General features: G+C 52.3%; 1 protein-coding gene across 1 annotated transcript; it reads right to left on the bottom strand.

The window, feature by feature from the left end:
- Nucleotides 1-7,328: 7,328 nt before the first annotated feature.
- FOXJ1 (forkhead box J1) lies at nt 7,329-12,014 on the bottom strand. Its single transcript, XM_008499793.2, has 2 exons — nt 11,532-12,014; nt 7,329-8,283 (listed from the first exon to the last, which is right to left on the bottom strand). The coding sequence occupies exons 1-2, from the start codon at nt 12,012-12,014 to the stop codon at nt 7,492-7,494; spliced, it is 1,275 nt and encodes a 424-aa protein (XP_008498015.1). The 3' UTR covers nt 7,329-7,491.
- Nucleotides 12,015-13,739: the final 1,725 nt, after the last annotated feature.

A 13,739-nucleotide genomic window follows, 5' to 3' on the forward strand; every position in this document is an offset into this window, starting at 1 on the left:
AAGATTGGGGTAAATTCAGTTAATTGTATCTCTTAAAGCAGGGACTTTCTGTCCTCTGCATTATGGCTCAGTACTGCTCACCCCACAAAGAGTCTCTGCTTAAAATAAGTAATTTTACTGCAAAAAAATGAGTGATGCTTGTCCTTACTTCCCACTGGTAGGGTTAGTCCTGCCAGTGATGGACAAGATGGGGCAGCAGTGCTCCCCAAACCATGGGAGCCACCTGCAAGGAACACTGCATGCAGCAGCGAGGCAAAACAAGATTAATACAACCAGGAACCTCTGAGAGGGCTTTGCACTTGAGCAAAGAGAGAGAAAGATGAGAGTACAAAGAAGCTGGGATTAACATAAAATTACTAAAGTTTCATTATGGGCTGAAGGGCTGTCCCAGGCTGTGTGCCCCCATGGTGTGACCTACCAGCTCCTGGTCTCCAAGAACACATGAGAACAGTCATTGGTGGCACTGCCCTCACCTCCTCTCCAGGTGCAGTTATTCTGTCTCCCCTTGGGTCAGTCAGAATGAAAAGGCGATTAATATTTAGCCAGATTAATCTTCAGACAGAAAAACCAGGAGCTCTGAGCTGTCTGAGAAGTTCCCAGCTTTCCCTTCCAGGTGAGCTTAAAATGGGAGAGTCCCAGAAAGAGGAAGTCTGCAGAGGATGCACCTGGGCTGCTGCTGTGCCCATGAATTTGAAGGGGTAAGGCAAGAACCAAGTTCACCAAAGGACTTTCCCCCCCTGGTAATGCCTCCAGGCCCTACTGGCTTTACTTTGATCCTGATCTAGTTCTAGGGAGACAGAGACCTACCAGAAAACCAGGTTCATACAGGACAAAAGTTGATGTTTGGATTCCTGAGCTTCCCAGTCCTTCCCCTGTGGCACAAACTGCCCTGCAGAAAGGAAGTGGCACAGCAGCAAATGCACTGAAACAGAACCCAAGCAGTCACCCAGTCAGGAATCCCTCAACCTGTCCCTCTGCTCCCTGTAGGAAGGGGGTTCATGGGGATCAGTCCCTCAAAGGCTGGCCTGATAGTCTCCCCCAAGCCCCCATCCACTGCTGACATCAGCTGTGCTCTCCCTCCCTTCAGCTTCATGTGCTGAGGGAATTAAGGTCCTGCTGGGAAAACCTCCCCTGTGCTCTGATAACTGCCTGTACAGCCAGCTTTAAATGGCTTTTTGTAAATGAATGACCAGGATTAACGAGGTTCCCCTCATCACTGTTTGCTTGGCACTCTGTCAGCATGAAGGAGGAACAGGGCAGAGAACCCCCCCCCTCCTCCAGCTAAGTTCCTTGAGCCACCGAGGAGCTGGCACGTACCAAGGACCAGCACAGTGCCACCCAGCCCATGGCTGAGCCCTTCCTCTCCTTCCTAGAGCAGAAACTGAGGTTCCCAGCTGGGTTTGGGGCAGGTGGGATGTGTGTGTGTGTATGCATCATCCCCAGGGACAGATGAAGGACAGGGTGCCATGTTGTGTGAGCTGGGAATCGAGCTGGGCTCAATGCTTATTTTCTCCCCATGCCACGCTGCAGGGGGGTGTTTGCCACACGGGGGGGTGTCAGGCATGCATCCCCCCAAGTGACAGGGAGGCCATGCAGGGCTGCAGCTTCCCCATCCCACCACAGGAATGTGTGTGCTCAGGGCTGGCAAGGAGCTGCCCAACAAGGCCAAGGGGTCTGGCAAGGGATTTGCCAAAGGGTCCAGGTCCTAAGAGCCTTGTGGGGGGGGGGGACCCTGTTCCACCATTGCTGTGCTCCCCAGGGCTGGAGCCACTGCAGCCACCTTGCCACTCTGCAGCTTCGACCTTTGTACGTTTGCACATTCCTGCCTGTTACTGTGTCTTGTAAGGAAAAGCCACTGGGATGGAGCTCTACTCCCCCCAGGACCTGCAGGTCTGCTCTCCCCATTCCCCAGCAGGAATCAGCACCCTCCCTGTGCTGGTTGGGAGCGCACACTCCCCGGGGGTGCAAAACCAAACCCCAGCTCATGCTCAGTCAGCAGTGCTGCTGCTAGGAGCAGTGTGCATCCCACCCCCTTGAGTCCAAAACACTCACTGAGCTCCCAGGGCAGACAGCAGTCACCTCCCCACCAGGCAAGGAGGGAAGGAGCCCTTTTCCAGAGCTGAGCAGTGCTTCCCTGGGCTGCCAGGCTGGCACTCTGCCCACCACTGCAACCCCAGGCCAAATTCTTTGTGATTTCTGGGTCAACACCCGCCGCTCGTAATGCCCCTGAGCCCTCTCACTGCTCATGCTGACTTCTAGCCCAGCAGCCCCTGTGCCTAGGATGGGAGCATCCCGGGGGATCTGCACCCAACATTCCCCAGCCTGGCCAGCCCCATCCATAACTCCCAGATATTCAGGGATCATGCCTGTGGTACCCCAGATTTGGCTGTTCCCCAAATGCACCTGCTTGCTCTTGTCATGCCTTGTCTGCCAGGCTCTGCCCAGAGCAGCACCCATGGGTGAGCTGGGTTACTGGGAGCAGAGCCCTCACCCTGCCCCTTCCTCCACAGCTTTTGGGGAGATTTAGGCCCATCCTCTGGGGTCAGACACCAAACAATGGTGTTTGCTATAGATTTCTAAAGCGAGTTTCTCGCATCCTGCTCGCAGTGGAAAAAAAAAAAACCCCAAACATATCTCAGGATGTGGGATGGCCCCAGTGCTCCAAACCTGGAAATAAATCACCTGAAAAGAAGAAAGAAAAAAACAGCCTTTGTAAAGAAATCCCCACGGCCCTGGCACTTGTTTGCAACCCAGCCAAGTTTCGGCCTGGCTGTGATGTGGTTTCCCAAAGCAGGAGGCGACTCCGGCACCGCTCGGGCAGCTCAGACCCTCGGCTGCAGGGCTGGATGTGTCCCCCCTCTCCATGGGCACCACTTCCTGAGGCACGGGCTGGGAGAGCAGGAGTCCCTCAGGGCTGTGGCCTCCAACCCGAGCAGGCGCTGGGGGGATGGTGGGGATGAGGAGGAGGAAGGGGCAGCGTGCCGAGCGTCTCCCCGTGACGGCGTTGACGCGGGCACTGCCGCATTGTGGCTTGGGCGAGCGGCCACCGGCGCTCCCCACGCAGCAGGGCAAGCCCTGGCCTGCCTGATCATTGTGTGGCCGTGCTGCTGGGAACAGCCACTGGCACCGGCCCACTGACCCGTCCCGGGCTGCCTGGGGGCACTGAGGGAGGCACAGAGCTTTGCCAAGCAGGGTTCCTGCTGCCAGAGGCTGCACCCCTCATGCACCGCCCAAAAACTCCTGCAGTGCTGCCCCAGCGTTGCTCTGGGATGGATGTGGTCTCAGGAGAGCCCTGATCTCTACAAAGGGACTTCAGCACCATGAGCTAGGGGAGCAGAACCTGGGGTCAGGGCATAGTGAGAAGGCCCAGTTGTGGCAGCTGCCCCCAGGGTGGTTCTGCTTTCCCCGCAATGCAGTTTTGGGCCAGATAATAGAGTTCTGGCCCATACCAGACCACTGCCTTTCCCTGCCTCAGTTTCTCTGTGAGGATGCTGTAAGCCATCCAAGCTGTGTGAATGCCACAGATCCCACAGGGCTCTGCAAAGAGTGGAAAAGCAGAAAAGGCTCTGCTCAAAGCCTCCTTCCCCAGAACCCCTGCCACCCCACAGAAAAAGGTGGTGGCATCCAAACTGGATCCCTCCAGACCAAGACATCAGGGTCCAGCCCCGGAGCCCATTGTAGCCTGGCTGAGCTTTGCTATAGCACCTCCATCCCCTTGGATATAAACCCCTCCAAACCTCAGTGTCACAGAACAGGGAGTGCCTGGGCTGTCCCCAAGCTCTGCCCCTCATCACAGGGCATGAGACCATGCTGCTGCAATCCCATCCCCATCCTTCCCAGGCACTTCTTGTACTTGGGATGAGAGCTCCCTGCCCAACCACAGTTCCCATGGGACTTCTTACCCATGTGAACTCCTGCATGCACATTTGGGAACCTGTTTTTTCCCAAACTTTGGAGGTTCCTTCATTGCTATGCAAGGCAAGTCCATTCCCTACCCACCTCCATCCCATCTCCCCCTACTTTCCCCCACTACTCAAGGCCATCCCAGCCTGGGATGTTAAAACACACTGAATTTTTCACGATGAGGGGAGAAAAAATAATTAAAAAAAAAAAATCTGAGGCTGGAGGGAAAACCCATGAGCTGTGACCTCCTCCAAACCACAGCACCAAATCCACACAAGGAAAACAAAAGGCTGCAAGATTAGCATTTCCAAACAGAGCAGAGATGGCCCCAATCTTTGAGCTGTTTATTCTAGGCGCTGATTTTCAATATTTAGGATGATTAGCAAGTGAAAGGTGGCTGTTGCCAGAATGGCTCCGTGCCAGCCCTGCACTCAATGGAGGGAAAGAAAGACAGGGCAAGAAAAGGAGAGAAAAAAAGGGCTTATGTGTATATTTTTTCCCCCCTCTGTGAACGGGAGATTGGTTTGAGGTGTCAATGTTTGCCCATCAGAGAGGGATGATGGATGAAGGGAGGCTGGGGGAACAGCAGAAATAAATAATAAAGGAATAACTGCCATGTGCTCAATAACTGGGAAGAACCTGGCTGGGCCTTTGAAGGCTGAGTTTGCAGGGAGTTTTGGGTGCTGGTGATGGGATGCCCCAAAATGCAGCTGGACTGCAGCAGTCTGGGTTTTCATCACCCGATGCTTTGCCCATGTGTGGAGCAGAGGGAACACTGCCAGCCTGGGGGTCCCACACCCATCACCACCCGTGGGGCTGGGACAGCCCGTGGGGATGGACCAGCCCCAGCCCCGGGCTGTAACCCCACTGCCACCAGCAAGCCTGGGCAGGCTGAGTGCTGCCAGGTCCTGACCTCCCTCCTGGCACCGTGCCCCGAGCACACCCAGGCTTTGTGTGGGCAGCAGCCTGGTGTCCCGTGGGCTTCTGCCACGTCCTGTACACCTGCAGCAAGCAGTGCTCCCACCCCACAACACCCCTACTTGTGCACCTCCTGGATGGGCTGCAGCTTCAAAAATATCCCCCCCACCCCTCACCCCCAAACCATCACTGAGGGGGAAAAGAAAAAAAATTCACATCCAAGTTGGTTTTGTTGCTTTCAGAAGCTGAACAAAACGAGGTTGTTCCAGGCCTCGCCTGGTGCCTCCTTTATATTCACCCTTTCTCATTTTAAAACCCTCAACTGGCTCTGGAGGGCTGGAATATTTTTTCCTGGCGAGGCTGGGGTTTTTTTTTTCAGTCCCCTGGCAGGGTGGAGGTGCTGGGGGCTCCTCTTTTTCCAAGGGGTTTAAAAACAGAAACTACATGTTTGTGCCTGGCAAAACAAAATAAGCAGACCAAGGGACAAGGGGGCTGCCAGCTTATTGCAGCTCTGCCACTGCAGGGAAGCATGAGGAAACCAGGACAGGGATTCCTGGTTGCCTTTTGGAATTCAGAGCCCCCAAGCTAAAAGGAGAGCACAGATTTGCCACTAAAAGACCCCCCCAAGACACATCAAAGCTGCCCCCCACATGGATAACCCTGTCTCACCCCGATGGCTTCATCCTGCCCTCGCAGCACAAGGCACACGTGAGCCAAAGGCAGCCCCTGCAGTGAGCCCAGCTTTAATTTTGGGTTGAGATGAGCCAGATTGGGAGCAGCTGTGACCACTGAAAAGCAAAAGGGCAGCTCTTGGGCTGAGTGCTGCAGTGCCTGGTGCTGATGAGATCCAGTAGATCACCAGAGAGGTGATAACGTGCTCCACAAGTGCTGGGGAGATGGGAAGTGTTGCATCCTGAGTGCAGAGCAACATCCCGGAGTGGGTCCACTCAGGGCACCAAGCTGGACAAACCCAGGCAGGGTCCAGATGGGGATCTCTCCCCCTGCAGGTGTTCAGACATGATGGGGGAGACTGGGCAGCCAGCAAACAGGGGCCTCACCACTCTTTTGAGGGGCCCTTTCCAGCCCCCTTCTCCCACCATCCCAAGCAGCAGCATTGCCCCACTGCAGTGGGCACAGAGAGGCACCCGGAGAGGCACTGGGTGTACCCAGCCCCACATCTCTGCCCCAACCTGCCCTCCCCATGGGGCTCCCTGAACCTCCTGCCCCTGGACCCTCCATCCCCCACCCTGCCTGCTCCAGCAGCCAAGCAGACACTCACTGCTTTTCTTCCCTGCCTTGGTGGAACCAAACTGCTCCTCAGCATAATTGGCCTCACGAGGGCTCTGGCACTGGTATCTCTGCTCTGCCATTGCTCTCACCTCCTCCTCTTCCCTGTAGGTCTTTTTGCAGTTTTGTTTTCCCCTTATTGAGAATGTCACTGGCAAAGGTGCATCCAGATTTCCTAATTGGTTTGGCCTTGGCCAGAGTAGATCCTCAGGAATTAGAGCCAGGGGAGCTTCCAACAGCTGCTCATGGGAGCCACCCCTGTGGTTCCCCTGTTACCAACACCATGCTGCACTAACCCAACCCAAAAACTTGGGGTACCAAAAAATACAAAAGCCAGTTCAGGGAGCACCCTGGTTCCCGCTGCTTTTCTCCTGCAAGGCCAGTTCCTGGGTGGTTAATAAAATGCCCTGCTGCTGCTGCAGTAATCCTCCCTCCCTCCCTCCCCTAGTCTTGGTTTACAGAACAGGACACGGTGAAAACAGTGTAAGTATAAAACATTTAAACAATTAAACAGTGAAACAGTGAAACAATTAAACAGTGTAAATATAAAACATTTAAACAATTAAACAGTGAAGCAGAGAAACAATTAAACAGTGTAAATATAAAATGTTTAAACAATTAAACAGTGAAATGGTGAAACAATTAAACAGTGAAAATATAAAACAATCCCAAAACTCTTTCCTCTATCCCCTCACTATTAAGAAATTCTAATGCTAAAAATATAGGTTTCTTTGAATATATAATATATAATAGATTATATAAAAACATCTAAAGACTCAGACTTTATAGACCTTTTCTTCTTCCCTAGGCAGAAGTCAGGAGGGAGGTTGAACTCAGAGAATCCAGAAGGGACTTATATTTACCTGTGAGCTAATTATCACACTATATCTACCAACTATCTTAGACAAAAATGGAAAGAGAGAGAAACAGAGAGACAAAGGGATGAGGAAATTGCACTTAGTCTATAGAGTCCTAAGTCACCAGGAATCTCATGTCTTGGATGGGGTTTAGCAGGTGCTGTCCTTTAGCCCTGAAGGCACATATGCCATGTCTATTTCCATGGGAGGGGGGGGAGGAGTGAAAGAAAAAAAGCTAATTCACATTTCTTCCTTTAAAAGTAAAAAAATAAGTAGTGTTATATTTCTTCTCTTGAGGAAACTCATGGACTAGAGACTCCTGATGTGTCCTTTTAAGATACATTAAGCAGTTCCTGTGGTAGTGTTGTTTTCTCCCCTTGGTGTTCCTGTGAATGACCTTATGATGAAGCTGGCAAGTGTCACTGTGGACGTCTCTGTCTCTAGAAAATGTTGTCCCTTGTAAGTCCCAGCAGCACAGGGGAGCACCTACCACAGTCTGGGTGGGCTTTGAATGGTGACTGGCCTCTTACAAGAGAGATGTCCAGTCGTGCCCACCCTCTGTCAAAGAGGTGTTACTGAATTCAAACACCTGCTCTATGTTGACAGCGTTGGCGAGGCAATCGTTTGTCCCTTCATCCCAGGGATCCTGCAGGAAAGCAGTGGCCATGAAGGTTTCATCAAAGTCCAGGTTGTTGTGGTTGGGCTCGGTGAGGACCTGCTCCTGCCCCTGGGGACAGTCAGCGTGCTGCTCGGATACAGCCAAGTCCAGGTCGTGTGTTATGGGGCTGATGGGGGGTGGAAGTTCCAGATCCCCAAAAGAGGAGAAGTCTCCGTTCAGATTGGTGTCAAAGATGGCTTCCCAGTCAAAGGCACCTTTCAAGGATCCCATCTCACTCTGCTCCTCCTGGGTCAGCAAGGCAGGGTTGGCAAGCCGAGCCACCTTGGCTGTTCTGTTGGGCGAGAGCTGCTTCCTCTTCTGCCCTGCTTTGCCATCTGCTGGATTCCAGTTCTTGTTGCTGATGATTTCTTCAAACTCTTTCAGCAGCTTCTGTGACTCCAGGTTGACGTTGAGGATGTTATTGGAGGTGCAAGCTGAAGCAGCCAGGGTGGCATCACACTGTGCTTCTTGCTGGGCTTTTTTTGTGAAGGCTGGGTGGATCTGCACTGGGGACATCCTCCTCTTTTTGAGGGCACTGTTCTTGAGCCGGTCAGCATACTGGGGGTCAAGCTTCCAAAACCCTCCTTTCCCAGGCTCACCCTTCTCCCGGGGCACCTTGATGAAGCACTTGTTTAAGGAGAGGTTATGCCGGATGGAGTTCTAGACACAAAGAGGGAAAACAAACAAAGAAACAAAATACAAGGTTCAACATTTGTCTGCTGCCACAGCACCAACCTGCGTGTGGAGAGCCTGGTGGAAAAGCACCTTTTCAGCAAGGACCTTTGGGAAAAAGGAAACAGAAACAGCGACTTCAAGACATCTCAGCCCACATGCCCTGTGGAAACTGCCTCGCCCCGAGTCACTAATGGAGTTTTCTTGCCTCCTGTCTAATCCAGCCAGAGGTGGCAGGAGCCAAGGGGTTCAAGCTAGGACTTGCCAACAAATGGGAAGCTTTGGGGCAAATCCCCTTGACTGCAAACTGGAGCCATGAGGCCTTGGATCGTGCAGAGCACAAGGAGAAACCAGACAGACATGCTCTAGGCATGGACCTAGGCTGGAGGAGGTTGGATCCCTCTTGGGGGCTAAGGAGGAAGAGGAGGGTCTTTACACCAATGTGGCTATGACCTCGTTACAAGTGGATGGCAGGACCATGGGAGGTGGCATCATCAGGGCCCTCTTTGCATCCCCTAATTCATCTGTGCCTCTTGCTAGTGTTGAGGGGGAAATACTTGGCAAAAAAATAGGCACCATCCCTCCCTCCCTGCATCCAGGGAGGGCAAAACACACAGGGGCTGTCCCACCACGGCCTCGTGTGACTCCAAAGGTGCCTCCTGGCCTTGGGGTGAAATCACTGCATCTTCATCAGCCACTGCTCAAATGAGCTGGGGGAAAAAAAAAACACCAACAAAACCAACCCGAAAAAAGAGGAGTTTCTGCTCATGTTGTGTTGTTCTGAATCCCTGAATGTGCCTGGAGTGATGTGAATAACCAGAAAGGAAACTCAGTTATTGGGTAAATAACCCAGCACTGGACTCCACAAAGCCAAGACTGTATTAAGAGATTGGATATGGTAAAGGGTTGGGTTTTGGTTTTTTTTTTTTTAATGTTGCCTGGATATCTTTATGCTTATTCATCCATAATCTGTAGTGCCAAATAGGAAAAAGAAGGCTTGAATGCCTAGAGCTGTTGAAAAACACACACACACACACCAAAACCCTCCTCTGGGCTGAAGCTCCTTGGGTGTGTTGGCTCCTCTCCAAAGCACTCAGCTCCCACAGGAATATATCCATCTCCCCCCGGAGTATGGGTGGCATGACCTTTCCAGGCTGTCTGCATGTACGGGAATTGGGATAGGGGATGAGAACACAGGCTCAAAAAGAAAGAAAGGAAGAGAGGGGGGGGAGAAGAGGGGAAAAAAAAGAAAGGAGGAAAAAAAAAGAAAGGAGGAAAAAAAAGAAAGGAGGAAAAAAAGAAAGGAGGAAAAAAAAGAAAGGAGGAAAAAAAAGAAAGGAGGAAAAAAAAAGAAAGGAGGAAAAAAAGAAGGAGGAAAAAAAAGAAGGAGGAAAAAAAAAGAAAGGAGGAAAAAAAAAGAAAGGAGGAAAAAAAAAGAAAGGAGGAAAAAAAAAGAAAGGAGGAAAAAAAAGAAAGGAGGAAAAAAAAAAGAAAGGAGGGAAAAAAAAGAAAGGAGGGAAAAAAAGAAAGGAGGAAAAAAGAAAGGAGGGAAAAAGAAAGGAGGAAAAAAAAGGAGGAAAAAAAAGGAGGAAAAAAAAGGAGGAAAAAAAAGGAGGAAAAAAAAGGAGAAAAAAAAGGAGAAAAAAAAGGAGGAAAAAAAAGGAGGAAAAAAAAAGGAGGAAAGGAAAAAAAAGGAGAAAAGAGGGAGAAGAGGGAGAAGAGGGAGAAGAGGGAGAAGAGGGAGAAGAGGGAGAAGAGGGAGAAGAGGGAGAAGAGGGAGAAGAGGGAGAAGAGGGAGAAGAGGGAGAAGAGGGAGAAGAGGGAGAAGAGGGAGAAGAGGGAGAAGAGGGAAACAAATGAGAAACAGAAAAGAAAAAAGAACAGAAAAGGAAAGATAAGAAAAAAGAAAAAGAAAATAAAAGGAAGAAAAAAGAAAAAAAAAAGAAAAAGAAGAGAAAAAAAGAAAATAAAGGAAAAGAAGAAAGCAGCAGCAGGCAGGCAGCTGTCCCTGATTCTGGGCTCTGGTAACTCCAACTCGACAGTCTAATGAAATTTCACAAGGGTCAGGGATCTGCAAGCTGAATTCTCTTCTTCCCATCCCAAACTTCATTCAGCCTGCCCTCCATTAGTACCCAGCTGGTTAACATATTTATCATTCCTGCCTGCAACAGCCTTGTGAACCCCCTGCCTTTCTGCAGAGAGAGATTGAAAACTTTCTCTCTCTCTTTTTTTTCCTTTTTTTTTTTTCTTTTTTAATAATCACATTTAATTAAAAATGTGGTGATTATCAAGCCATGAGTTTGCAAAAGAAAGTCACCAGCTTGGCACACACACACACACACACACACACACACACAGCTCCTCCTCCCAGATCGCTCCTGTAGGGCCCCCCCAGCACAGGGAGAGTTTGGGGATTCCAGTGGCACTGGGGAGGGACTGGGGAGGGACTGGTGAGTTCCCTTCCCCTTGATGGGCTTCAAGAGATTCTGGAGACCCAGGGAGAAGATGGGCAGGGACTTTGCAGTTGTTTTGCTCAGCTCTGGCACACTGTGGATTTGGACAGAGAATAAATAACCCGAGGAGAGGGATGAGCCACCCAGGTCCCTCCTGCCCTGCCACTTCCTAAAAAGCTTCACATGTTGGAGGTCCCCTTGTGTGATGGGGGAGGGCAGCAAGCCCAGGTGGCTGGGAAAAGCTCCTGTGCATCAGGCTGTCCCCAAAACTGGTGAGCCAACCCCCTGGGGACAGGCTTGTGTTAGCTGGAGACAGCAACCCTGTTTGACCTCTCTTGGCCTTCCCTCTGAGACCTCACCAGGGATGGAACCTCCTTTGCATGGCCAAGGGGATGGGAGACCTGCCCTCCACCCTGCTTGGAAAGCAGCAGCATTTCTGCTCTGAACCCCCCCAGTGAGGGATTTATCCAACAAGAAACTCCCCAGGGATCCACTCCATTCCTCTCCTACTCCTGGTCCTCAGAGATACTCAACCTGGCAATTTCAGGTGTGTTCAGCCCCAAGGGACTCAGGACCCCAATGAAATGGCCAACAGTTGGACTTAATGATTTTAAAGGTCTTTTCCAACCAAGATGAGTCTATGATTTTATGAAGAAGGAGCTGGGGACAAGAGACTCCTTGGAACCCAGAGGAGTTACAAGGACCAGCAACCCAACAGGCAGCTTCCTGCTCCCAAAATGGCCCCATAACTGAGATTTTGGACAAAGTCTCCAGATCCCCTACCTGCCAGGTGGGATCGGCGTGTCGGAAATAGCAGAAGTTGTCCGTAATCCACTTGTAGATGGCAGAGAGCGTGATTTTGGGCTTCTCACTGGCTTCCATTGCCATGCAGATGAGGGTGGCATAGGAGTAGGGTGGCTTGACGTGCGGGTTGGTCTTGTAGTCGATGTCCTCTGCCAGCTGAGGGTACATGGGCACGGTGTGATGCGCTGTCCTCGAGGTGGAAGAGGAGATGGGCTTGCAGGGAGTGTGGGGCATACCCATGCAGGCCGGGTCTGCAGCCAGGGGTGAGCAGGGGGCAGCAAAGCTGGGGATCATTTGACAGTCGAGGGGGTCTGGGCTGCCAGAGATCCAGGGGGGCTTGGCCATGTTGGTGTCCCTGACCGAGAAGTCCTTCAGCCACATGAGGCTGGTCAGGCTGTCATCCAGGTTGGTTGAGGGCTTTGTGCTGCCCTTCCCTTTGTCCTTCAGCACCCAATCAGCCATTCCTCGGCTCTTGCCTTCGAGTGGTGCACAGGAAGGTGATGGAGGGGACGGGGCAGATCCTGCAATGCCAACAGGGAGAGGGGGTTGAGGCTCCTCGAGGCACAGGCCCGAGGTGCTGCAGTTCCTGGGTGCTGCTGGGTGAGACCCATCCCCTGGGTGCTGCACACCATAGTGCTGCCCCCTCGAGCAGCCCTGAACCTGGGAGAAATTCCCTCAATTCCTGTGCCCGCTGTCTCCCAGCCCTCGGTGGCCAGCGCTGCCCAGCAAGCCTTGGGCTGGAGAAAGGAATTTAAAAAAAAAAAAAACCAAAAACAAAACCAACCCACAAAAAGGCCAACAAACAAAACCAAACAAAAGAAAAAAATGCGAAACAAAACAAAAAAAAAAAACCAAACAAACGAGGAAAAAACCCAAATAACAAGAAAAAATAAGAACAAAAATAAGAAACAAAACGCAACCCAACCAAGCAAACAAAAAAATCAAAAAAACTCCAAAAAAACACCCCTCAAACAACCAAAACCCAGCCCTGCCGGCCCACAAAGGGAGGTTGGTTCTCCAAACGGCCGCTAGCAGGACAAAATCTCAGGATCCAACATCTCAACAAAATCTCTCAAAGCCTTTTGCCCCCCCCACTGCCCGCTCCCCCTTCACCCTGAAACAACCAGAGTGTGTCTGTGTGTGTGTCTGTGTGTCTGTGTGTGCGTGTGTCTGTGTGCGTGTGTCTGTGTGTGTGTCTGTGTCCGCCGACCCACCCCGAGCCCACCCTCACTCAGAGCAGGCGGTGGGTGCAGTCCTCGGTTATCTCGGGCTTGGGTGATGCGGTTCTGGACTCTAAACCTCAAACCCGTTGGGTTTGGGGCGAGAAGAGAGCAACCCGCAGCTCTCCCGGGGTGCGGAGCTGCGGCAGCGGCTGCGCGGGGGCCGGTACTGGGGGGGGATTCGCCGCTCGAACGATGCGGGGCTCAACTGCCGCCGGTGAACGGGGCCGCGCGGGGCGGGCGGGAAGTGAGAGGCAGGACGGAACCACCTGCCCCGCACCTGCAAAAAAAGCTCCTTTTTCTCCCCCCAAAAGCAAGCTAAGGACAGCGACAGGTTGTCCAGACGCTTGATCCCCAGTGTGAGCGCTCAGCCCCTGCAAACTCCTGCGCTGGCAGTGAGGGAAATCCCGGAAACGTTCGTTACGGTGGGCGGAGAGTGGGGGGGCTGTCAGGGGGGCTAGAAATAAAACTAAAAATAAGAACAACCCCCCACCTGCGCAAACCTACCTCCCCTGGCTGCCAGCTTCGCCCGAGCTGCTCAGCTGAGCCCTCGGCAGAGCCGTCCCACCGCCCTCCCTTTCGAGCCCCCCGCTGCTGCCGCCCACCGCCGCCGCCGCCCCTTACCCCGTCCCGGCGACGTCCCCCAACTTTCACGAAGTCGCCCCCCACAAAGCTCACAAGAGGGCAAGAAGCTTCTGGAAAAACAGGAGGAGGGAGGGGGAAGGAAGCAAAAAAAAAAAAAAAACAATTGGGAAAAAAAAAAATAAAATTCAAAAGCCCCAAAACTCCGAGCCTGGGGAGGTCGGAGGGGGTCCGTGTGATCTCCCCGAAGGGTGAGTGCTACCCCCGCGCCGTGCCAGGGCCTGCTGGCCGAGCAGCCGTGATTTGCAGCCACCCAGGGGCTGCCGTTAAGTAGCTGCTCCGAAAGGCTTCGCGCGTTGCCCTGGCGACGCTCCGCCCTGTACAC

This window comes from Calypte anna, chromosome 18 (genome assembly GCF_003957555.1).
Source record: "Calypte anna isolate BGI_N300 chromosome 18, bCalAnn1_v1.p, whole genome shotgun sequence".
NCBI lineage: Eukaryota > Metazoa > Chordata > Aves > Apodiformes > Trochilidae > Calypte > Calypte anna.